Raw genomic sequence first — 26,118 nt, forward strand, 5'->3', positions numbered from 1 at the left:
TTTTTTGAGACGGAGTCTCGCTCTGTCACCCAGGCTGGAGTGCAGTGCGTGATCTCGGCTCATTGCAACCTCTGCCTCCTGGGTTCAGGAGATTCTCCTGCCTCAGCCTGCGAGTAGCTGGGACTACAGGCCCATGCCACCACGTCTGGCTAATTTTTGTATTTTTAGTAAAGACAGCGTTTCACCATATTGGTCAGGCTGGTCTTGAACTCCTGACCTCGGTGATCCACTCACCTCGGCATCCGAAAGTGCTGGGATTACAGGTGTGAGCCACCATGCCCGGGCCAACCCATAGCCTTTTGGTCTTCTCTCAGCCAAGGCATCCAGTGAAAATGCAATTTATTTTTCAGATTCCTCTGGAGAATTAAAAAGCCTCTTTTGCGGCTGGACACAGCAACTCACACCTGTAATCCCAGCACTTTGGGAGGCTGAGGCAGGCAGATCACAAGGTCAAGAGATCGAGACCATCCTGGCCATGGCCAACATGGTGAAACTCTGTCTCTACTAAAAATACAAAAATTACCTGGGTGTGGTGGCACAGGCCTGTTGTCCCAGCTACGTGGGAGGCTGAGGCAGGAGAATTGCTTGAACCCAGGAGACGGAGGTTGCAGTGGGCCAAGATTGAGCCACTGCACTTGCTCTGGTGAAAGAGCAAGACTCCGTCTCAAAAAAAAAAAAAAGTCTCTTTTGCATCAAATTGCCATACTCTCTGCTCTTGGTCCTCTTTTCCATGTACTCATTCTTCAAGCATTTATTTTCTCATCGCCTGATCAAGATAATTGCAATGACCAAAAAATTTTCGAATGCTATGATTTTTGTGATATTCTTTTAGCAAGTTAATCACGATGTTGCATTCTTGAGTGTGCAAGTGTGGAGGTAAGTCAGGATGCATCTTTAAGACAAAAAGATGGGTCACGGCAGTGCCACACCACTCACGGCCACACCAGGAGAGCTGAAGGGGCAGTCACCAACGAAGATGCCTGACCCAGAAGCTGGCTGCCAGGGAGCCAAGAGCCAGGTCACTCCACAGGTGGCCAATGCCCGGGGGTGGCCCTCCACCGCCCAAGCTTCTTCCTTCCCCTTCCCCTTCTCCATTATTATTATTATTTTGAGACGGAGTCTGGCTCTGCCTCCCAGGCTGGATAGCACGATCTCGGCACACTGCAACCTCCGCCTCTGGGGTTCAAGCGATTCTCCTGCCTCAGCCTCCCGAGTAGCTGGGACCACAGGCACGTGCCACCTCACCTGGCTAATTTTATTTTTTTAATAGACAGGGTCTTGTTATGTTGCCCAGGCTGGTCTTGAACTCCCGGGCTCAAGCGAACCTCCCACTTCAGCCTCCCAAAGTGCCAAGACTACAGGTGTGAGCCACCACACCTGGCCAAGTTCTACTTTTCTGATATTTAAAATATGAAATAGGCCGGGCACGATGGCTCACAGCTGTAATCCCAGAACTTTGGGAGGCTGAGGCGGGCAGATCACCAGAGGTCAGGAGTTCGTGACCAGCCTGGCCAACACGATGCAACCCCGTCACTACTGAAAATACAAAAATTAGCCGGGTGTGGTGACAGATGCCTGTAATCCCAGCTACTCGGAAGGCTGAGGCACCTAAACCCGGGAGGTGGAGGTTGTAGTGAGCCGATACCATGCCACTGCACTCCAGTCTCGGCGACGCAATGAGACTCTGTCTCAAAAAAAAAAATAGATGGTGTCAGTGATTTCTATTACATGAGGTCTGAAAGCACTCTGTACCTGATTGCTCCACGTTTAGTGGTGCTAAGTTCAAATAATTCACGTGGTGAGAAACTGACTTCCGTAGGAGTGCGGCTGTGCGTGCGTGCCGCGGAATCCCGACTTCCGGCGCCTGCGGTTGCCCCCTGGCCTCAGCCGGTGGGCTCCAAGTAGGAAGATAAACCGCATTGCAGGAAGCGGGAGAGTCCGGAGGAGCGGCGAAGCGCTCCTCTTCCCCATTGGCTGCGCCCAGGGAGCCGCCTTGCGATTGGCCATAAGCGCCGGTGGCGGGGGTCGCGAGAGGCGTCAGGATCCCTGGCGCCGCCTGAGCCAGCGGCTGCTAGGAGGCTGTGTCCGCAAGCCAGCGGGGCAAGGCGGCTGGGCCCTGCGCGTCAGGTCCCGGCCTGGGGCACCGGGGCTGCCAGCGTCGGAGGAGGTGCGGGCGCTGGGTTGACGGGCGGCCTAACGGGGGCCTGCGCCGACCGTCCGCGGCGCAGCCTCGGGTCTCTCTCCATCTCTAAGTGGTGGTGGCTGTGGGTTTTTCTGCAGGTGATCCTTTTGAGTAATTTGTTTCACGCAGGCGCCCTGCTGTAGGGTAAAGCGGCAGATTCATGCTGCTGTCATTTGTCGTTCAAACTGTGGGCTTCTTGGCCAGGCGCGGTGGCTCAAGCCTGTAATCCCAGCACTTTGGGAGGCCGAGGTGGGCGGATCACGAGGTCAGGAGATCGAGATCATCCTGGCTAACACGGCGAAACGCTGTCTCTACTAAAAATACAAAAAAATTAGCTGGGCGTGGTGGCGGGCGCCTGCAGTCCCAGCTACTCGGGAGGCTGAGGCAGGACAATGGTGTGAACTCGGGAGGTGGAGCTTGCAGTGAGCTGAGATTCCGCCACTGCACTCAAGCCTGGGTGACAGAGGGAGACTCCATCTCAAAACAAAACAAAAAACGATGGGCTTTCTGTCGTGTGTGTGTACCTTTTGGATTTGAGGGCAGGGGGATGACATTGTGATTTGGCCTCCTGAGAAACCAGGCACACCCTGCCTACCTTGGAAGGAGGCTTTCCCTTCCCCACCTCCCTCTCCCTCCATCTGTTCCCTCTTTCCCTCTCTCCACTTCACTATGTTGGCCAGGCTGCTCTGGAACTCCTGACCTCAAGTGATCCCCTCACCTCGGCTTCCCAAAGTGCTAGGATTACAGATGTGAGCTACCACGCCTAGCCGTATTTTGTATTTTTAGTAGAGATGGGGTTTTGCTGTGTTGGTCAGGCTGGTCTTGATCTCCTGGGTGCAAGTGATCCTCCCACATTGGCCTCTCAAAGTGCTGGGATTACAGGCGTGAGCCACCACACCTGGCCAATGGGAGGTCTCGCTTCCCTTCTCTCCAGCATTCCATAAGCAATGTGTTTGGGTAGTATGTGTTCGATCTTCTCTATGTATACTTTGAACCCTACAGTAGTGAAAGGAAGAGTAGACAACTTTGAAGTTGATGTGGTGTGGTCTTTGAGCTGGTGGTGCTAATTACTCTTGGTTGTTTTCGTGGCCTCCAGTGACTTCATCCTGCTCTTGCTGTTGTAAAGTGTTGTAATTTATGCTCCTGAGAATAACTCTTGAGGTGTACTTAGGGTTCTTGTCTGCTTCCTGGTGACTGTCGAAGCTTTTCATCTTGAAGAAGGGAGATGAGCAGTGTTCCAGTGTACTGAGTTTAAAATTAAGAATGTTGCATTTTTTTAATGTGTAAAATTTATAGCCAGCTGTAGGGTAGGGGTGGCCTACTTTCTCTAAAGGGCCAGATAGTAAATATTTTAAGGTCTCACTGGACCCTATGGTCTCTGTCATAGCCATGAGACCTTGCAGATTTAGTGCCAAGGTAGCCACAGACAATACCACGTCAGCGGGCAGGGGACGTTCATTCTGTAAAGTGTATTTATGGACACCAAAAGATGAAGTCCACAGAATGTTTGCAAGTCACAAAATACTGTTTTTCTTTTGATTGTTTTTCAGTTATTAAAAAATATAAAATACAGTGGCTGGGCGTGGTGGCTCACACCTGTAATCCCAGCACTTTTAGAGGCTGAGGCAGGCAGATCACCTGAGGTCAGGTGATTTTTTTTTTTCCTGAGATGAAGTCTCACTCGGTGGTCCAGGCTGGAGTGCAATGGTGTGATCGTGTGATCTCGGCTCACTGCAACCTCCGCCTTCCAGGTTCAAGCCATTCTCCTGCCTCAGCCTCCCAAGTAGCTGGGATTATAGGCACGTGCCACCAAGCCTGGGTAATTTTTGTATTTTTAGTAGACAGGGTTTCACCATGTTGGCCAGGCTGGTGTCGAACTCCTGACCTTGTGATCCACTTGCCTCGGCCTCCCAAAGTGCTGGGATTACAGGTGTGAGCCACCGCACCCACCCAGCCAACATATTTTTATTAAAAAACTTATATGAAATTTATTTTATTGTGGTATGTAGTTCAGTAAATTTTGACCTCTATAGATTCATGTAACCCCCATTATCATCAGGATGGAGAATTTTCTTCACCCCAAAAGCTCCCTTGTGCTGCTCCTTTTTATCACGTGTTCCCTGGTCTCATACCCTGGCAACCACGGATCTGTTCTCCATCAGTATAGGGTATTCTTTTTGAGAATGTCATGTGAGTGGAACCATATTTTAAGTAACGTTTTGAAACCATCTTCATTTACTCCCAGTTATATGTTTGAGATTTATCTGCTGTTCTGTGTATTAATAGTTGTTTTTATTGCTGATTAGTATTTCATCATTTGGATGTACCACATGGTGTTTATCCATTCTGCCATTGTAGGACCTTGTGGTTGTTTCCATTTTTCTTTCCCAATTGTAATCCTGCTGTGAGCATTTCTATACAGATTTTATGTGAATATAGTTTCCATTTCCCTAGGATAAAGACCTAGTAGTGTGAAAGTTGGGTCGTGTGCTGAACTGTTTTCCGAAGTGGCTGTTTTAGTTTGCATTCCCACTGTCAATCTGTCACGTTTCTGTTGCTCTGTGCCTTTGTTAGCACTTGGTGTTATCAGTGTTTTTTAGTTGAGCCATTCTAACAAGTCTAGTGGGATCTCATTGTGGTTTTAATTTGCACTTCCGTAATGGCTAAGAATGCTGAATATCATGTTCTTCTTTGCCACTCTTGTATCCTCTGTGAAGTTTCTGTTCAGATCTTTTGCACAGAAAAAGCTGCATCATGGAACCAGTAAAATAACCAAGGAGAGGTTGATTAAAGTTCTGTTTATAACCCTAGAAGATTCCTGCCCTAGGGATATGGGATGGCTGAACATAGGACACTGACACTGGACAGATGAAATAGCAGTTTATTAGTCACACATGCTCACAGCCCTGGGGTGGGGGACACCGCATGCCATTCAGTTAATGATGTGTGTTGTAACTTTTCGGGGAGGGACATTTGCAGAGACTAATGGTATGACATTCTGAAAAGCGGTTACAGATTAAAAAATTTTTTAATTCTGCAGATGATAGTGTCAAACCAAGTGGAACAAAGAAAGAAGATCTGAATGACAAAGAGAAAAAAGATGAAGACGAAACTCCTGCACCTGTATATAGGGCCAAGTCAATTCTGGAGACCTGGGTGTGGGCCAAGCAACCAGGTAATCTTCTGAGTTTTGGCACTTTGGAAAGCTTGATCTGATGCTCCTTTTCTAAATAACTTGGATGGATTATTCGTATTTTTTGGCAACAATTTAAAAAAATGTAATTTAAAAAATTTAAATATTGTGGTAAAATATACATACCGTAAAACTTGCCATTTTAATCATTTTTATGTGTACAGTTCATTGGCATTAAGTATATTCACATTATTGCCCAGCCATCACCACCATCCATCTCTACAACTTTTGCCCTTTCTCCAACTGAAACTCCGTATCCATGAAACACTAACTCCTTCTGTCCCCAAGCAACCACCATTCTACTTTTGTCTCAGAATTTGACTACTCAAGGTGTCTCCTATAAGGGGAATCATACAGTATTTGTCCTTTTGTGACTGGGTTATTGAACTTCTTAGGTGTTTGGGGTTCATCCGCATGTGTCAAAATTTTCTTTTAAAGGCTCAATGCTATTCCATTATATATGTAAGCCACATGTTATCCCTTCATCAGTGGGCAATCAGGTTGCTTTCATCTCTTGACTATTGTGAGTAATGCTGCTATGAACATTGGTTTACGAGTGTCTTGAGTGTCTGCTTTTAATTCTTTGTGTCTATACCTAGGAGTGGAATTGGTCAATAATGTGGAATGCTTACATATTTATTTTTTTTGAGATGGCATCTCGCTCTGTCGCCCAGGCTGGAGTGCAGTGGCGCCATCTCAGCTCACAGCAAGCTCCGCCTCTCGGGTTCACGCAATTCTCCTGCCTCAGCTTCCTGAGTAGCTGGGACTACAGGCGCCCGCCACCATGCCTGGCTAATTTTTTTGTATTTTTAGTAGAGTCTGGGTTTCACTGTGTTAGCCATGATGGTCTCCATCTCCTGACCTCGTGATCCACCCGCCTCAGCCTCCCAAATTTCTGGGATTACAGGTGTGAGCCACCGCACCTGGCCAATAAGGTGGTAGTTAGATTTATGTTTAACTTATTATTGTTGTTTTTGAGATTGGGTCTCACTCTGTCTCTCAGGCTGGAATGCGTTGATATAATCATAGCTCACTGCAGCCTTGAACTCCTGGGCTCAAGTGACCTTCTTGCCTCAGCCTCTCAAGTAGCTAGGACTAGAGGCGCAGGGAATTTCTCATCTTCTCTCTACTGCCTCTGAGTTGGAGATGTCAGAGGGAGCCATGGCCCACTGTAAAGTAACACAATGTCCCCACCCACAGGGTTAGAACCCCTCTTCTGGTGGCAGCTCTGAGGGGAGCAGTCACATGTGGAGAGTGCAGGGCTCTGTGTCCAGCTGGGGGAAGGAGGTTACCAAGGGGGTTGACCCCCCTCTGGCCAGGTGGCTGCCTTCTGACACACCAGTCTCTCTCTCTAGCACGGTGGCCCCTACACACCCAGCCTGTCAAACCTACAGCCCTCGGGAAGGCTTTGGCCAAATCCATGAGCGGCTCCCTCTGTTAAGAAGGAAGCACAGCTGAAGCATGAGGAAGGCAGTAGAGTGTGTATGCTCCGCCGCGTCTCCCCACAGTCTGACCAGAAGGAAGGGGCCTTTCAGCCAGGCTCGCCCAGGCTGGGGTTGGAGTGTCAGTATCAAGCCAATGTCTTCTTGCTTAATGAGTGAGCCCAGGTGCTCCCGTGCAGCTGCCACCGTAGTGAGGGTGAACCAGCAGGAGGCTCCACGGCACTTTCAGGCTCAGGCTGCCTGGTGAGATCTACTCTGTGGGCTCTGTAGGCTGGTAGAGGCTTCCAGGAGGAGGAGGGGATGCAGCCACCAGTCCCCACTCCTGGGAGTCGTATTTCTGAAAGCTTGGGTATACAGTAAATATTAGGCTGTGGGCTGGTTTATCTATGGATTTGATGTGGGAGGGTTATAGGTACAAGCAGTTTAAAGATGGAAATTTTGAGAGAACAGGCAGGGATTTAGTGCTGGGTAAGGCAAGCAGGCTTGTCAAAGCAGCTCTTTTGGGGAGGCCAGAATCCTGTACCAATGTCCTCAGCACGTTCATCAGCTGCTGGGGGAGTGCCGGACAGGATGAAAGCACAGGAGAACTTTCTGGATGATAAAAATGTTCCATATCTTCAAAGGAGGTGGGTTACATGGGTAATGCATTTGTTAAAAGTCATCAAAATGTAAACCAGATCTGTGCATTTCACGGAATATAAATTATACCTCAAATTAGAAACATTTTTAAAAAGACAGATGGGCTGGATGCAGTGGCACACGCCTGTAATCCCAGCACTTGGGGAGGCCGAGGCGGGTAGATCACCTGAGTCAGGAGCTCGAGACCAGCCTGGACAACATGGTGAAATCCCGTCTCTACTAAAAATATAAAAATTAGCCAGGGGTGGTGGCATATGCGTGTAATCCCAGCTACTTGGGAGGCTGAGGCAGGAGAATTGCTTGAACCCAGGAGGTGGAGGTTACAGTGAGCAGAGATTGCACCACTGCACTAGAGCCTGGGCAACAGAGTGAGACTCCATCTCAAAAAAAAAAAAAAAAAAGGGGTTTCAACATTCATTAAAGGCAGAGTAGCTTGTTATAGATTAGCCTCCCCACAGGAACAGTTAGAAAAACTGGACAAAAATGTGTCCCCCCCTTCCCCCCACCATCAAAAACAATTGTTAGAAGGTAATTGGAGACCTCAGCCAGGACTTGAGTGACCAGGCCTAGGAGGTGATCCTGACAGTCCTTAGTGCTTTTCCCACATTTGGTGATCGGTCAACAGTAGAGGGCTAAGAGGCTAAGAAACTGAGTATGAAGTGATAGTTAAGAGGCTGGAGAGCCTAGCTGAATGTTTGGCACTCTCACAGGGCTGAAATGACATAATGAGAATTTGGGTCCCAGTAAGGAGATGAGACCTTGGTGGGGATCCTGGAAGGGCCACCCCTAAGAGTCCAAAAGAATAAAAAATAGACCAGCTGTCACAAAAACTAAAACCTGCTTTGAGCCAGCTTAGTCCCAAACTAGATGAAGGTGATCTGCTTGAACGCCAATTCTGTGCCATAAAGTCAAAGTCAGTACTCTCTGGAGGCAGATAAAACTTTACTAGGCATGCCATAAGACAAGACAAGACGAAAGGAGAAAACAAACAAAAAAAACAATAGAAACATACATAGATATTAGAGTCCTCAGGTAGAAATTTTTTTTTTTTTTTCTTGAAATGGGAGTTTCACTCTGTCACCCAGACTGGAGTGCAGTGGTGTGATCTCAGCTCACTGCAACCTCAGCCTCCCACGTACCTAGGATTGGTGATCCACCCGCCTAGGCCTCCCAAAGTGGTGTGATTACAGGTGCAGGCCGCTGTGCCTGTCCAGTATTTTGCCACAATTTAAAATAAATTTTCTTTTTTTCAAGTTTGTTCTCAGACTGTATTCACAAGGTCACATGGCGGCTTACACTTCTGTAGGCCTTATTGACCGTTCTTTTTAGATATTGATGATCTTGATCTTTTTCTTGTCTCCTCGGTAGAAGAATGGGATGCAGGAGGTGCTGCCTAAGCCTGGGCGCTCCTGGGCGTTCTTCATTCCAGGGGGCAGCTGCGTGATCTGCTGTGCAGTGCGGTTGTCATGGGAATAGCCCTTCCCGGCCTCTCGTGCAGGCTTCAGGCTGCCAGCATGGCTCATATCACGAGGATATTTGGAGGGAGGGAGGCAGGGCTCTGAGCACCGCTCCTCCTGCATCTTCTCCTCCTGCTCTCCCATCCTCTCCTTCTTCTCCCACATCTTCTCCACCTGCCCCCAGACCTTCTCCTCCTCCTCCTGCATCTTCTCATACTCAACCCACAGCCTCTCCTCCTTGAATCGCAGCCTCTCGACCTGCATCCGCATCTGCTCCTCCTGCTCCCCCATCTGCTCCTCCTGCTTCCGCATCTGCTCCTCCCGTTTCCGCATCTGCTCCTCCCGTTTCCGCATCTGCTCCTCCCGCTTCCGCACCTGCTCCTCCCGCTTCCGCACCTGCTCCTCCCGCTTCCGCATCTGCTCCTCCCGTTTCCGCATCTGCTCCTTCTGCTCCCCCATCTGCTTCTCCTGCTTCCGCATCTGCTCCTCCTGCTTCCACATCTGCTCCTCCTGCTTCCGCATCTGCTCTTCCTGCTTCCGCACCTGCTCCTCCTGCTTTTGCATCTGCTCCTCCTGCTTCTGCATCTGTTCCTCCTGCTCCGCCATTTGCTCCTCCTGCTTCCGCATCTGCTCCTTCTGCTTCAGCATCTGCTTCTCCTGCTTCCACATCTGCTCCTCCTGCTCCCCCATCTGCTCCTCCTGCTTCCCCATCTGCTCCTTATGCTTCAGCATCTGCTTCTTCTGCTTCAGCATCTGCTTCTCCTGCTTCCGCATCTGCTCCTCCTGCTCCCCCATCTGCTCCTCCTGCTTTCGCATCTGCTGCTCCTGCTTTCGCATCTGCTCCTCCTGCTTTCGCATCTGCTGCTCCTGCTTTCGCATCCGCTGCTCCTGCTCCCGCAGCTCCTTCTCCTGGTCCCGCAGCCTCTGCTCCTGTCTCCACATCTTCTCCTCGTGCTTCCGTAGCTTCTCCTGATCCCGTAGCTTCTCCTCCTGCCTCCACATCTTCTCCTGCAAAGTGTTGGTTTGAACCTCAAAAGGAAATAGAGTCATAAGCTAGGTATATAAATGTAATCTATAATGGTTTTCATCTATGATTCTTTAAAAAGAAATTTTAAGCCCTAACCCTGAGGTTCTGATTTCCCAGGCATGGTCCCAATTTGTAGATTTTTAGCACACTCTAGAGGATTCTATGGTGGGACCAGAACAAGGACCCAAATTTTCCAGCTCCTGGCTGGAGCCTCCCCATACCCTGCATGATCCCTAGACCATGGTCCCAGCTGGATGCTGCTCCCACACCCCCGGGGCTGCCACTGCTCACCTGTGGCAGCAGGATTTTGTCCGTCTCCAGTTTCCTTTTTAGCTCCTTGATGTGGAGCTGCATCTCAGACTTTTCAGTTTCTACCAGTCGAAGTTTTTCTTGTAGTTCGGCATTTTTCTTCTTCAGCTCCTCATTGGTTATGCTATGGCCAGAGGCAGTGGAGAAAGGAATGAGCGAAGAACAGAAAGGACCGCTTTGGTGATCGACCCTCTACCCTCGCCCCACAACCACAGAACCATGGCATTGGAAGAGACCCCAGGAATTAAAAGTCCCAGGTGGCAGGCCAGAGAGAAGACGTGAGTTGCCTGAGGCTACCCCATGAGTCAGTGGCACAGCCATCACTGGAGCTTCCCTGCGCACACATGTAAACCTGTATGACCCCCTAGCATGCTCACCTGTACCCACCACCTCCCAGCACACCACCCACGCTAAGGGCTCTCAGACCTCCCATCCCCCCCTCCCCCATCCTACATGTTCCTGTGCAGCTCCAGACTCAGGGCTTCCCTCTCCTTTGTTAACTCCTTGATGTACTGCAAATAGAGAAAGGTCAAGTCAGGATACAGCAGGCAGAGGAGCAGCTGGACGACCAGTAACGACAGCTACACTGATGCTCCACAGTAACACTTGCTCCTCTCCATCACACCTGACATGTTCTCAAGGCATTTCCAAACCCATGGTGTCATTTGTTTTTCTTTTCTTTTCTTTTCTTTTTTTTTTTTTTTGAGATGGAGTTTTGCTCTTGTTGCCCAGGCTGGAGTGCAATGGCGCGATCTCACCCCGCCGCAACCTCCGCCTCCCGGCTTCAAGCGATTCTTCTGCGTCAGCCTCCTAAGTAGCTGGGATTACAGGCATGTGCCACTGCACCTGGCTCTCACTTGTTTTTCAGAGAACTCAGTAAGGGTGGAAGGGACAGGGAAAGAGACTGAATTGATAGCTGGCTAACAGGGGCCCAGAGAGATCAGATAATTTTGCTATTGCTATTACTGTTATTACTACCACTGTTGGAACCTTTATTGAGTGCTTCACCAGGCACTAAGCTAACAATCCCATTTAATCCTCACAACCACCATAGGAGACAGTTATCATTATCACCTCTATTGTGTAGATGAAAAACATGGGGTATTAAAGGTTAAGTGCTTGCCTAAGATAACTTAGAGCTGGGATTTCAACACCCAGGTATATCTGATTCTCTAAACCCATTCTTTTGGTTGGGGGTAGGGGCACAGATAAGGAGGAGTAAATTAATCCTTTGTTGATTTTTGAAAGAATGATACATTGGCAGAGTCCAAACCTCAGAAGGTACAGAAGGGAAATATCTTCCCCCAACACTGTTCCTCTCTCCTGAGTTTTTTATGAATCCTTACAAACATGTTTTATGTATATTACCATAATACGTATGTACACACACACACACACACGTACATGTGTTCCCTCTCTCTACACAAATGGTAACATACTAAAGATACTCTTCTGTACCTTCATGGTACAAGTACCCTAAACTCTGCCTAGGATTTGACCAAGGCCACAGCCAAGTATGGGTGGGGTGGGCACTTGGCCTCTGAGCTCTGTGTCCAGTGCTCGCTCCCCACAGCGCCCTGCAACTCACCCACAGCAGCTGACTCAGCCCCAACCTGCCTCTAACAACCACGCACAAAAGCAGCAAGAAATGGCCCATGCTGTCTTCTGGGCAGGACACTGCATCCTGCAGAAGGGACCTTTAGGCTCATTCCTCCATCTGTGAAGCTGGGCTCCCAGGGGACCGGGTAGGTGGTTGGACTCACCCTGTCCGCCCTCTTGTGCTCTGTGGACATAGCAGAGAGAGCCCGCTGTAACTCTCCTGCAAAGTGCCAGGAATGATGCAGGCGGCCTGCCAGATCCTTGGAATCTTCTGGAATGAGAGAGGTTGAGCTGAAGCCCAAAGGCCTGTGAAAGTGCCAGATTGAAGGATGACGGGGTGCCCAGATTCCCACCTTCAAATTTCCTGGCAGCATCCTGGCTGTAATGGAGCGCTGTTTCCAGTTCAGTTTTCTGACACTTAAGGATTCGTATGGTATGATCCTGGGCCTTTGGGAGACAAGACAAGCAAGTGCTGAAAGAGAAGCAAAGAAACCTTCTCCAGAGGACAGGAGGGAACTTCACACCCTCCACTCACCTCTAGCTGCCTCTTTAAGGCTTGCCGATGTTGGTGGCTTGCCTTCTTTTCCTATAGAAAAGAAGAGGAAGACAGAGCTCTTACTAGAGGGAGGCAGAGATGGCACAGCAAGAGACATGCCCCCAGAATGGCACCACTGTCCCAGGACAGGCCCACCCATGGGACCAGGTTATCAGGGACCCTGTGGGGATGGGGTGGAATCTGGGAGGTGAGCCTTCCTCCCCAGGCTGGGAGTAGGCGAGACGAGACCGGGGCCTCTACATCTGAGTGCCCCCCAAACCCAGCGGTCATGTCGTGAGCAAAGAAAGAAACCATGTTACCTCTTTCAGCTGAGCTCGGTTCTGTTGTTTCTGTGGGGAGAGTCAAAGGAAGGTGACTGAGGGTGGCCCCTCGACTCTATTCCCCAGGCCAGGAAGCGGTAGGCAGGGGTCAGGAATGGATTTTAAGGGCAAAGTTCTTAGACCCAATGGGAACACGAACTGGTCAACTTTCCTTAACGCCCAAAGAAAAAGGATTTGGGTCTTTGTTGGTTTTTGCCCACAGCCACAGAACTGAAAGTCTGAAACTAGATTCTCTGGAAAAGACAGTAACATAAACCTTCCGACATAAGAGTGTGAGAAAAGCCCACCCTTCTGCTAGCTTGTGATGTAGAAAGATGTGTTCATTCAGTAAGCATTGAGCAAGCACATAGGGGCCGGGGACGGTTCTTCACTGCTGGGATATAGGATGGAAAAGGCAGACAGGAGCCCTTGGCCCCAAGGTTTCCATTCTAGTGAATCTTTAAATCTCAGACTCTCAGAGCAAACAGAAACCTCTGATACTCTAACTCTACCTCCTCAGAAAACGGAAGCCCAAAGAGGAGAGGAGTTTACAGCAGGCCCTGGACTAGGGATTAACACAAAAACAACAACAACAAATCTGATTTAAGCTTTACACATATAAGTAAAACATTACCACCCCTATTTTACAGATGTGAAAAGAGGTCCAAAGAACTCAAGCAGTTTTCCCTAAACCGTGTCCCTCGCAGATGGAGAGAGAGGTAGGACTCAAACCCAGAATTCTTAACCAGTACCTGGCAGTTCTTCCTTCCCCAATCTTAACAGTTACCCTCGACCTCCCCTTGTGCCCCTTGTCCTCAGGAGACCAGCCAGCCAAGACTCACATCCTCAGGTGAACGGCAACCCCCAGAAGTGGTTGTCTCAGGGTTAGTGCCATTATTTATTTTCTTCTTTTTGGTGTCGGTTGCTCCAGTACCAACACCAGCACTGTTCCACTGATGATAGTCTGTGAACTGTGGAAAAGAGGAGCAGTGATACTCATGAGAACTACAAGCTCCTACAGTCACTTTACAGTTTATACAAAATACTCTCATAGACGATCTGATTTAATGCCACCAACGACTGTACGAGGTGTTGTCGCAATCACTTAGTGACTGAGAGGGATTGATACCATGGCTAAAAGAAAGGCAATAATGGAACTGAAACTCAGTCTTCTGACTCTGAGCTCTGGGGTGTTGCCACAAATCAGCAGCTGCCAGAGACCAAAACCAGAGGCAGAGGTAGAAAAGTAAGAAGTAGGCAGGAAGGTGTACACTGTGTGGTTTACAGTCATACATCCTCTTAGAGTCATGTATCCTCAGGGCAGAAGGCAGCCTTTCTGTTAAATGTGGGAATTAAACAGAAAGAGGACAACCCAAGCTGCATTTCAGAGAGAAGTCTTGTATACGCTTAGAAATCTATGTGACTATCATCCCTAAGAACATTAATGTTTTGTCTCTCCCACGAGAATCAAGGAAAACTGATGCTTCAGAAAGATGCCCCATATATATCCTGTGGCACTCAAAGTACCCCAGGTTGAGATGAGACGAGGAAGATTCAAGTTGTCAAGTCCAGTTTCCCAAGATCTCTTGCACAGAAGATGAGCAAATCTCACTTCAAAGATCACTGAGTGATGGGCACTCTGGTCCCAGAACCATGGAGAATTCAAATATGAGGTGAAGAACTTAGAAAAAACTGTTAAAGTCTCTCTGGAGAGTAGAAGCCTGGGAGAAAACCAAACCAAACCCATTATCCCATCAGTGCTGTGCCCAAGTTGCCTCTTTGAGATTGGCGTGGGGTCACAGCGTTGGGCCCCAGGTACTTGGAGACGTGAGCCCAAAGAGCCCAGGGAAGTCAGGCTTGGGGCAGCAGTAGGTGAGGGCCGAGTATGGAGTGGGGAGCCCCAGGAGTCACCTGCCCAAAGTCACCCTGGGGTGACTGGTGAGGGCAGGTGCTGGGGCATCCGGTTCCTTGGGAACGTGAGCCCGAAGGGCCCAGGGAGATCCGTTTTTGGACAATAGGAGGTGAGGGCAGAGTACAAAGCAGGGAGCCCCACGAGTCACCGGCTGAAAGTCACCCTGGGGTGACCAGTGAGGGCAGGGGCAGGACTGCTGAGGGATTGGGGCTGACAAAAGATTTTGGTTGGGGGAGCCCAGAGGCACTGGGGGGGCCCAGCCCCGTGTGCCTCTGGAGTGACATGGATTCTGGCAGCTGTTCTGCCATCAGAGGGGACCTGGGGCTGGGTTGGGGTTGGGGTGCTGCAATCCGATGCGTTTTACCTTTCTCTTGGTCCCAGCCAATTTTCTTTGTTGGGTTTTTTCGGACATCATGGGGTGGGGAGGGAGGCGGGGTTGGGGTCACATTGGCGTGATCCAGGCGAGGACAGTGATATGCCTCCAGTCATGTACCACACAGCTATGTGACTGAGCCACAGGAGGCGTCACCAGGGCTGCACTAGAATGCGGAAAAGGGGCGTGGCCTTAATGCTCCAAGCCCATTGGTCAATGAGAAAGATGAAAGGGAAAGGAGGCGGGGCCAGGCAGCTGCGTGTCATGAAGGTCCTGTGATGTCACAAGGAAAGCTGCCCATGCAACTGCTGCCCCCGCCCACTGTGGGAGAGGGGCGGGGCTGGCTTTCACTTTCTAAACTTTAAAACTTTATCACCTTAATTGAGGTACAAATCCTGTTGTAATGGAAAATTTACAGCGTGCGTAATGATTAGTAAAGCAGATTATATTATCCAACATTCCAATAAGATAAAATAATCACAGTGATTTCTCTTTTTTGGAAAAAGTTTCTCTTATTCTCCTACATGATTGTTAAGTTTTTTTTTTTTTTTTAAACTAGAGACATGTCTAATATATTTAAAAACACAGAGCTTTTGAGGTGGGTGTGGTGGCTCATGCCTGTAATCCCAGCACATTGGTAGGCTGAGATGGGCATATCACCTGAGATCAGGAGTCAAGACCAAAATTTTAGTATTTTAGTGTGTATTTTAGTATTTATTTTAGTATTTAATACATCATTTAGGGCTACATGTAGCCACAGAAAGAATAAATCTGATTCAGTGACTTAAAGAAATATAGATTTCATTTTTGTCACTTAAAATGTGCAGAGGAAGGCAGTCCAGGGTTCTTTTCAGTTTCCTGATACTTCCTTAGCCTGGTTTCTATTCTTGTGGTTACAATGTGGCTGCTGTTTTTCCAGGCCTTGGATTGCCTTCCAAGGAGGAAAAGAAGAAAGGTCAAAAGGCTGAGTTTGTCTCTTTTTAGCTGAAAAACATAGATTTCTCAAAAGTTGTAAGATTATACTGCAATTCAATTTTCATCCTTTTTTTTTTTTTTTTTTTTGAAACGCAGTCTTGCTCTGTTGCCAGGCTGGAGTGCAGTGGCACAATCTCGGCTCACTGTCACAATGTCCGCCTCCATGGTTCAAGCGATTCTCCTGCCTCAGCCTCCCTAATAGCTAGGAATACAGGCGCGTGACACCACGCCTGACTCATTTCTTTTTGTATTTTTAGTAGAGACGAGATTTCACCATGTTGGCCAGGCTGGTTTTGAACTCCAGACCTTGTGATCCGCCCGCCTCTGCCTCCCAAAGTGCTGGGATTAGAGGCATGAGCCACCGCGCCTGGCCTGCAATTTTCATCTTTTGGCTGCAAATAAGTTATGTCACTATTCTCAGCTGGGGGAGTGTTTAACTCACATGTTGCTTCCTCTCTGTTAGACAGGTTTTAAGATTTATGAGTAGGTACTGAATTGTATCAATTGCTTTTTTCTTTCTTGATTGAGCAGTGTTTTTTCTTATCTTTTTATGTTGATAAGGTAACTTAACAGTGATTGGCTTTTGAATGTTGAACATTGCATTTCTGGAATTAAATCATCTTTGTTGTGATAAATGATTAATACCATATTATATATGGTTGAGATGGGCTTGCTGCTAGTTCATTTGGTAGTTTTGTACTTACGTTCACAAGAGAAAGTGGAATCTAAGTTTTTCTGGTTTTGTTTTTTTTTTTTTTCCACGGAGTCTCGCACTGTTGTCTAGGCTGGAATGCAGTGGCATGATCTCGGCTCATTGCAAGCTCCGCCTTCCGGGTTCACGCCATTCTCCTGCTTCAGCCTCCCTAGTAGCTGGGACTACAGGCGCCCACCACCACCCCTGGCTAATTTATTGTATTTTTTTAGTAGAGACGGGGTTTCACCGTGTTAGCCAGGATGGTCTCAATCTCCTGACCTCGTGATCCACCCGCCTCGGCCTCCCAAAGTGCTGGGATTACAGGCGTGAGCCACTGTGCCCAGACTTGTGAGGTTTTAATATGAAGTATTAAAGCTGTGCTGGTTAGACAATTTGAGAAATGTTTCTTCTATTTCTGACACAGTTTATGTAAGATGTGTGCTATTTCTTCCTTAAGCATTTGGAAAGAATTCACTTATTAAGCCACGTGAGACTGTAGTTTTCTTTATAAGGTGTCTAATTACAGGTTCAATTACATATATATGAATATTCATTTTGGTAACCTGTGTTTGCTGAATCAATTTGTTCATTTTATCTAAAATTTCAAAGTTGTTCTATTATTCATTTATCTTTTTAATACTTATAAGGTCTGCGGTTAGAGTTTGTGCCTTTTGTCTGTTTTGTTAATCAGTCTTGCTGGGGGCCATCTATTTTATCAGTGTTTCAAAAAAGCAAACTTTGATTTTATTCATCCCTTTACCATACTGAAAATGTTTTGCTTAATTTCCAAACTTATACTTCCACTGTGATTAAATATTTATATAACTAAAACTCTTTGGAATTTGTGTCTTCTCAATGATCAAAAATATGATTAATTTTTATAAATATTGCTTCTGCACTTGAAAAGGATGTGTATTCTGCATGTTGAGCGTAGTGTATCACGTATCTCAATTAGATGGAGCGTGTTAAATGCATCCTTTAAAGATTCCATTTCCTTACTGATGTTTGTCTGTTTATTTTTCAGTGGCTGAGACACAGATATTAAAGTTTCCCACAATGATCGTCAACTTATTTCTTTTTTTCGTTTGTTAAGCTTTGTTCTGTGTGTTTTAAGGTTAAGTTACCAGGCATAAACACATTTAGAATTCCTTTTTCTCCCTGCTGGTTGCACCCTTTTATCATTAGGAAATACTCTCTTTATCTCTCACATAGCTCTTTCATTAGAGTTTTTTTAATATGTAAAAGAAAATAAAGTCTTGGAACCGCCAAACCTGTTATGCTAAAGGAGACATAAGTTTGGGAGCTTAGTCACGCAAAACTGCCATTCTTTCTCCCCAAAGAGATAGCTGCCATTTCACAACCCTGTGTTATGGCATTAGACATAAGCCAGGTCCCCACTACCACAAAAGGCCACGTACCTCTCCATGTGGCCCCCCTTACAAACTGTTCACAGGGACATTCCCTGCTAGCCCCTAAATCTTTCAGGATCCATGTCCCCCTATAAAATAAGCATATGCCAGTTGTAACCCTGGCTCTGCAACCTCAGTTTAAGACGTAACACTGAGTTCTATTGAATCTGACACTGTGACAATGTTGATTACAGGTTTATCTTCCCAGGTACAGAACAAGAACATGAGATCAAGCACTCTTCAGGCTATCCTGAGATGGCTGCATAATTGACTCTTTCCTCCCTCTTTTCAAACATTTACCTCGTCTTATGTAAAATGAAGATTTACTGAGCACTAATTAGAGCTTCCTAAGAACGTAACCACCCCTTCACTGCCTGCTCCCCCTCCCTTTCTTCTCTCTTGCCTGCCTTCTCCCCTTACATACTGAGTTCCCAAAACGCTCTTTGGAAAGCAGGGGTCACAGTAGTTTCTGTGGCTTGTATTTTTTCCGGGGGTGTCGTCAAATTGTGGCTCCACAAAGCTCTATTGATGTGGGCACTTGCCTCAGTCGGTGGCTCATTTTTTTTTTTTTTTTTTTTGTTTAACAGCTATAAATACAGATACCCCTGTTTTTATTTACTTAGTCTTTGCTTTGTCAGTCTTTGACTGTCAATTTTTCTCTTTTAAAAATAAATTTTCTTGTGTATAGTTAAGGCTTACAACATGATGTTAAAGGTTATATATAGATTGTAAAAAGATTCCTATACTGAAAGAAATTAACACACCAATCGTTTCACATAGTTCCCCATTTCCTTGTTGCTTTTGTGGCAAGAGCGGTTGAAATCTACTCATTGAGCATGAATTTCACATACAGAACAATTTTGTTCCCTGCAGTCCTCATGTCATCCATTACATCTCTAGACTTGTTCATCCTTCATACCTGCTACTTTGTATCCTTTGGCCTCCATGGCCCCAATTCCTCCCCTCTCCTACCTCCCCTGGTAAACAATGTTTTTTCTCTCTATCTCTGTAGATTTATTTATTTACATTTTTACATCCCACATATAAATGAGTTTATGCAATATATGTTTTTCTGTGTATGCTTTATTTCACTTAGCATGACGTCCTCCAGCCTCATCCATCTTGTGGCAGATGGCAAGACCTTGTTTGTTTTAGGGCTGAATAATATTCCATTGCGTGTGTGTGCCACAGTCTCTTTATCCATTTATCCATTGATGGACACTTAGGTTGTTTCCATATCTTGGCTATTGTGATTAAGGCTGCAATGAACATGAGAATACAGGTATCTTTACAAAGTAATGATTTCATTTCCTTTGGGTGCATGCCCAGAAGAGGGATTGCTGAGTCATATGGTAGTTCTATTTTTAATTTCTCTAGAAATCTTCATACTCTTTTCCAGAATGGCTGTATCAATCTACATTCTCATCCATAGTATGCAAAAGTTCCCATTTCTCCGCACTCTTGCCAACATTTATCTTTTGACTTTTTGATAATGGTCATAAGGGGTGTGAGGTGGTATCTCAGTGGGTTTGATTTGCATTTCCCTAATGACCTACAATGCGGAACACCTTTCAGATACCCACTTGCTATTTTTATGTCTTCTTTAAAGAAAGGTCTATTCAAGTTCTTTTTTTAAAACATTTTAAAAATTGGGTTATTTGTTTTGAGTTGTATCAATTATTTATATATTTTGGATTTTATTTTTTTTGAGACAGGGTCTTGCTCTGTTATGCAGACTGGAGTACAGTGGCACAATCACAGCTTACTTGACCTTCTGGGTTCAAACACTCTCCCATCTCAGCCTCCCAAGTAGCTGTGACTAGAGGCGCACACCACTATGCCTGGCTAATTTTTAAATGTTTTGTTGAGACAGGGTCTCACTACGTTGGCAGGCCTGGATTCAAACTCCTGGGCTCAAGTGATCCTCCCACCTCAGCTTCTGAAAGTGCTGGGATTAAGCAGTGAGCCACTGCACCTGGCTAAATGTTGGATATTTACTCCTAATTGGCTGGGTGCGGTGGCTCACACTTGGAATCCCAGCACTTTGGGAGGCTGAGGTGCTTGGATCACTTGTGGTCAGGCATTCGAGACCAGCCTGGCCAATATGGTGAAACCCCATAATGGAGTTTTGGCTTCTTTAACTGGGAAATGAGGATCGTGACCATCCCTGCCAAACAGGAGAGGAGATGGGCTGATTCCTAGACATTTTTCTGCCTTCTTTGTGCAAAATTATTTCTTTCTGTACTTAAATGAGTCTGTGCCTATAAAGGACACCTGAGTGTGGCAGGCTCCTGATGAGTGGATGTGAATTCTAACTCAACACTTACGCTGTGCTTGGATATGCAATCCTTCCCAACTTTCATATGTGCTTTCCATCCTTCTTTTGCCCTTTAATGACTCACTTCTTGATCATCAATCCCTTTTATTCCTCCCATAGCACGATAAAATGAACAAAATAGATGACTTGATTGTATTATTTATATTCTATCTTCACAATGGATCCAAGTTAAAACCCTCTTGAATGCCAATTAAATTCTTTGCACAACTCATCAACCAACTATATACATTTACTTGATTTTTTTTATTTCACTAAATTCTAGCACATTCTGATTTGTGGGAATAGATACATTGATCCCAAACTACAAATGACTAATTTTAGATGCTAAAACATGTATTATTCATAAAAGAATATTTTTCTTCAAATTATAGACACCCAAAGCAGCTAAAATTAATAATGAATAATTGACTTGATTTTCAAATAAATACTGTACATTTGTGAAATTTTATTTGACAATTTTTTAATTTTTGGAAGAAGTTTCAGAGCTATTAATGTAAGAGGCTTCACTGTGAATGTTACTCTTGGTTACTCTATCACCTTTGCTTTATAATAATGTATTTAATATTATTTATGCAATAATGAGCACTTTTTTTTGAGACAAGGTCTCACTCTGTCACCCAGGCTAGAGTGCAGTGGCGTGATCTCAGCTCACTACAGCCCCTACCTCCCAGGCTCAAGCGATCCTCCCACCTCATCCTCCCAAGTAGCTGGGACTGGGATGGCATAGGTCATCACCCCTAGATAATTTTTGTATTTTTTATAAAGATGAGGTTTCACCATGTTGTCCAGGCTGGTCTCAAACTCCTGAGCTCAAGCTATCTGCCTGCCTCAGCCTCCTGAAGTGCTGCAATTACAGGTGTAAGCCACCACGCGTGGCCATGAGCACTTTTTAACATACCTTTCTTTATCCACCAGTTAGTCATTGAATGTATTGATTACAATATTTCTTTTTGGGAGTAAAATATCATTTTATAAATATTCAATTTATAATATACATAGAGTACTAGATATAATTCCCTAAAGATTTTAACCAATTGTTATCAATTATTTTAAGACTCATTAACGCAATTTTTGTTGCATTCAAATACACCTGTCACTTCAAGTTATGTGTGGCTCATGTACTAACAAGTTTAGTTATATTGGTGAGAGAAGTGTCTACCAACATTAATATCAGTTGGTAACATAATAGATGATGAGAATATCATTGTGTCAAGTTGATGAGAATAAAGGTATTTAACTAGCCACAGTAAGAAAACCTGGAAACTCTGCCCTTCACCTTAACTGCAGAGAGTAGCTTTGCCATGATCCTCTAAGCACAGTGTCTGTGCATGTAGCCTGGGGAGAATCTGATGGTGCAGCTTGGGGTGTCTTGTATGTGGCTTCAGAATGACCAGGGGTATTATTGTTAAAGATACTCAACCTCAGAATATTGTTTTCTATTAGGTCAAGATTGGCAGAGTTGGCTAGGTGCAGTGGCTCACACCTGTAATCCCAATGCTTTGGGAGACTGAGGTGGGAGGGTTGCTTGAAGCCAGGAGTTCAAGATCAGCCTGGGCAACATAACAAGACCCCTGTCCAAAAAAAAAAAAAAAAAAAAATTCCAGGCCTGGTAGTGCACATCTGTAGTCCCAGTTACTCAAGAGGCTGGGGGTCACTTGAGCCCAGGAGGTCAAGGCTGCAGTGAGCTATGATCACACCACTGCACTCCAGTCTGGGTGACAGAGTGAGACCCATCTATAAAAACAACAACAAAAAAGTTTGGCAGAGCTAATTAGGAAGTGACAATTAGAAACAGAACTAGCTTGCACTAAATAACTGCTTATTTTAAGTGTGAAAAGAGCATCATTAGGGTGGGTAGCTAAGAGCCCACTAATTACTCTATCAGCCCCACCACAAGGGGATTGCCATCCTGCACTTGTTGGTGAGAGGCTCAGACAGAGACATGGCAGAGCCGAGGTGCTGGAATCGGGAGCACCAAGGCCCTTGGGGAAGTCCACACGGGAAGAGCACCGTGGCAAAGGCCCAGGGACCTAGAAAATATAAAATCAGGGGTTCGTCAGGGTCGTCAGCCAAACAAAGTAGCCTTGAGGGTCACTCATAGTCCAAGGTCTGGACAGGGCCCTCAGGGATGTTATCTGTGGATCACTGATGGTGACCAAATAGGAAGGGGCCAGCAGCCACAAATAGGACCAGGGCCAGCTTTGTGGACACTGAAACAGTAACAGGAACTCTATGCTGACAACTTGGGAAGCCTCCAGGAGCAATTTTTCACCAACTGAAAGGCTGCCTAACAGCCCCACAATGTCCACAATGGTTGCCTTCTGGAAAGCACAGCGGGAAGGTCTCTGTGGCCCCCAGTGGTATCAGTAAGAGTCCACATTTATAAGTACTCACCTTATGCCACTCACCAATCCCAGAGGTCCTACACTCATTCATACATTTCATCCTCACACATGTTTATGAATGAAAAACTACTATCACCCATAGTTCTTCAGATGAGGAAACTGAGGCACGGGGACCACAAATAACTTGTGAATTTACACACATGGCCAGGTGACAGAGCCCTCAAGGGGACAGAGCCCATGCTCATAACCAGAAGGAGCCCTGGCATTCCCTGGACGTGAAGCACTGTTTGTCCATTCAGCAAGAATTACTCAACCCCTATCTGCCAACCCAGAGGCCCAGTGATGAACAGGACCAATCCAGTTCTTGCCCCCATGAGGCCTTCATTTTGATGGAACAATCAGGTAAATACATGAAGCACACTGTTGTTACAGCTGGATATTTATATTAGTGCTTAAGGATTTAGTCATTCAATTATCATTAGTTCATGAGTGTTGTATCTTCACTTGCTCAAAGGCAATTCCTTATGGTGTTGTTATACAGGCTCAAGAACCTCTTAAGGAGTTGCTAAGAGGTTCCTGAATGAGTGGGCCCAATTAACTGCAGTCAAGTCTGCTGTGCTGAGGCCTGGCAAATCAGGTAAGTAGTAGTCCCTAACTAGATAATGTACACTGCATACAAAATCGATTCTCACTGCATGTGTATATGGTACCAAAGCGTGTTCAAGGTTCAAGCAGGCAACTCTTTACTCCTGCTGCCACCCAAATCTCTAGGCTAGCAAAGGAGGTTGCAAATGGTGATACTGAAATCTAGGCATGCCCAGGTGGTCAGATGGGAAAGGGTGTTGAATGTAAGTTGTGCAAAATTTGGACACAATAGACATGATGAAGTGAGAATGGGCTTTGTCAGCACTACACATCATGTGAGAAAGCAAGAGTGAGTGATTGATGTGCTGCTAGTGAGAGACCAGCTAAGGAAATAGAAAGATAATCAGCATCTGAAAGAAGGGGTTTCTGAGGATGTCGACATTCAGCTCCAAAGGAAGCAGGCTGTCTCCCAGAAAATAAGGCAGCCCTGAACAGACTCTGAACTTCACTGTGTTTCTTTACAGCTCAGCCTTGGACACCCTCAGTATGCCCATCAGATGTAAAAAGAAGGTGAATTGATTAATGAGTCAACTCAGTAGACAAATATTTGATGTCTACATGTGCTTGTCTCTGATGTAGCACCGTGCAAATCAGGAAAGATCCCTTTGTTTTAGAGGGTGGAGACTGACAGTAAATTAAGAACATCAAAAGCAAATTAATGTCATGTTGGAGCGATCAGTGCTCCAGGATGGGGTAGAGAGAAAGGACAACTTAGAGCAGAACTGGGAGAACACAGGACAGGCTGGCTGCCATTTTCAACAGGGTGATTATGGGGAGGGGAAGGGTTTGAGAAGGTGACATTTGAGCCAAGACTTGAAGGGGGTGAGGGTAGGAGCTAGGTAGGCAACAGGAGAAGGGAATTCCAAGATGAGAGAAGAGCCTAGGTCCAGATCTTAGAGAGAACGTGTCTTAGTGATACGATGAGGCTGGTGCAGACAGCAATGAGAGGTAGAAGGAGACAAAGTCAGAGCGGTGACAGGTCCCATAAGGCAGGGCTCTGGCAGCCACTCCAAAAACTTCAGCTGTGGCTACCAATGCCGTGGGAAGCCATTGGTGGGATTTGAGGAAGGAAATGTGTCTGACCTGTCTTTTCCAAGGATCACAGGATGGTGTGTTGAAAATAGAACAGAGGGAAGGGGTTGTAGCTTCCTAGTAAGTTCAACTCAAAATGTCCAAGCCATTGTAAGATGGACCATCATAATTAAATATTCGAATAAAATTAGGTGTTTTAAATTTATGTATTCAAATACTAAACAAAACCCAATATTGCACTAATTAGAATTACCTGGTTATGTGAGAACTGCATCAATGCTACCAGAGTCCAGGCTCTGTGTAGACAGAGCCTTCCTGACCTTCCAGGCATCAGTGGGCCCTGCTTCCTTTGACATCTTCTTAAAGCAGCATTCACTCTTCTCTGTCATGTGATCTCAAATGCTGGATCTCAGTCCCACTAAGCAGGCTCTCAGCTCCTTGAGGGCTGAGACTCGGCCTCCTCCCTTTCTGAAGAGAGGCTCTGCTGGGACTTTTTCTTCAGAGGCAGACCTGACAGCTCCTGTCACCTGGGCAGCTCCCATTGTCTCACTCTCCTCTCAGGGACTGCACAGCAGGCATTTCAACTCCTTCCAGCTTCTCCCTCTCTAAACTCCTCGGTTTGATAAAATTTTCTTTACCCAGTTTTTGATCCCCGTCTCCTGCTAATCTATTGCCTATGATTCTACCGATAGTGCCTTTTAAGAATTTGGTGAGAAACTTTTGGTAAAAAGAATGAAGATGTCCCTCTGGCATGTAGACTGTTAGAACTTTTGAACCCAGAAGCTTGGAAAGGGATCGGTTTGGGCTGCAGTGCCATTTCCTGTGAACTACAGCAGCAAATGAGTTGGAGCTAGAGGAGATCAGTAAAACCTATTCATCTCCACCTACTCATTTTTGTAAAACATAAATTTTGAACGTGACTTTGGGACTTTGAAAATGCAGTCAGTCTCCACAAACTAAAGGCTTGAAAGTTGGTTCTCAATGACAGATTTAATAAGTTATTTAAAAACCCACTAGTCATGTTCAATCAGCATCCATCTTTCTCTTTCTTCAGAGGAATTTACACTTGTTTTTCCTTTGCTTTATTGAATGTACACTAAAATGATCGTCGCCTCAAATTTCTTGCAACCTGAATAAGCTGTGATTTCATTCTTATGAATGATTATTTATACATTGTACTTACTCTTGTGAAATTATATTCATGGTATTTGTGTGCAATTCACCTTTTCGTCATCAAGAAACATTTCAAATGAGGTCAACCAAATCTTCTGGCCAGAGATTTGGAAGGTCAAAGTGATGAATAATTAAATCACTATAAAGTCTTCCCTGGAAATGAAATATATGTTGTTTGATATAAAGCATTCTCTGTGGATGTGATACTTCTGGGAAAAAGAACAAGAAACTGAATTCAAGAGGTGGTCTGCTACCCTGAGTGGTCCTCCACTGGGGATGGTCATCCTCCCAATGGGACATTTGGGAAGGTGCCAGGGAAGCGCCAGCAAGTGGTAGGAATGGGTCTAATGCTGGCTTTGGGTGCCCTGAAACAAAAGATGCTCTACTTCCTACTCAAGAGCCTGCTCACCCAAAATACACTGAGAGGACCTGCAGTGTGCTAGATACTAGACGCCGCTATAGGATTCAGTCTCCTTTATGGCAGCATATTGGATTTTACTATGATTACTAAAAACAAAA

At 46.0% G+C, this 26,118-nt stretch overlaps 1 protein-coding gene and 2 pseudogenes across 1 annotated transcript; 1 reads left to right on the top strand and 2 right to left on the bottom strand.

Annotated features, from left to right (window-relative positions):
- Positions 1-339: 339 nt before the first annotated feature.
- Positions 340-892, bottom strand: LOC100614356 (COX assembly mitochondrial protein 2 homolog; annotated as a pseudogene).
- A 7,485-nt stretch (positions 893-8,377) lies between these two features.
- Positions 8,378-15,206, bottom strand: LOC750122 (golgin subfamily A member 6-like protein 7). Its single transcript, XM_016952931.4, has 9 exons — positions 14,980-15,206; positions 13,546-13,674; positions 12,704-12,733; positions 12,384-12,434; positions 12,202-12,295; positions 12,013-12,119; positions 10,703-10,761; positions 10,232-10,373; positions 8,378-9,942 (listed from the first exon to the last, which is right to left on the bottom strand). The coding sequence occupies exons 1-9, from the start codon at positions 15,028-15,030 to the stop codon at positions 8,782-8,784; spliced, it is 1,824 nt and encodes a 607-aa protein (XP_016808420.3). The 5' UTR covers positions 15,031-15,206; the 3' UTR covers positions 8,378-8,781.
- On the top strand, positions 10,839-11,972 carry LOC134810031 (uncharacterized; annotated as a pseudogene).
- Positions 15,207-26,118: the final 10,912 nt, after the last annotated feature.

This window comes from Pan troglodytes, chromosome 4, assembly GCF_028858775.2.
Source record: "Pan troglodytes isolate AG18354 chromosome 4, NHGRI_mPanTro3-v2.0_pri, whole genome shotgun sequence".
Taxonomy (NCBI): Eukaryota; Metazoa; Chordata; class Mammalia; order Primates; family Hominidae; genus Pan; species Pan troglodytes.

What these genes read in the sequence shown, in the direction of transcription:
- LOC750122 (XM_016952931.4), bottom strand. Translation starts at nt 15,030, where the DNA reads ATGATGTCCGAAAAAACCCAACAAAGAAAATTGGCTGGGACCAAGAGA. An exon ending in CCTTAAAGAGGCAGCTAGAG is followed by an intron (nt 12,296 to 12,383) that starts GTGAGTGGAGGG and finishes TGTCTCCCAAAG; the next exon opens with GCCCAGGATCATACCATACG. An exon ending in CTGGAGCTGCACAGGAACAT is followed by an intron (nt 10,374 to 10,702) that starts GTAGGATGGGGG and finishes CTCTGGCCATAG; the next exon opens with CATAACCAATGAGGAGCTGA.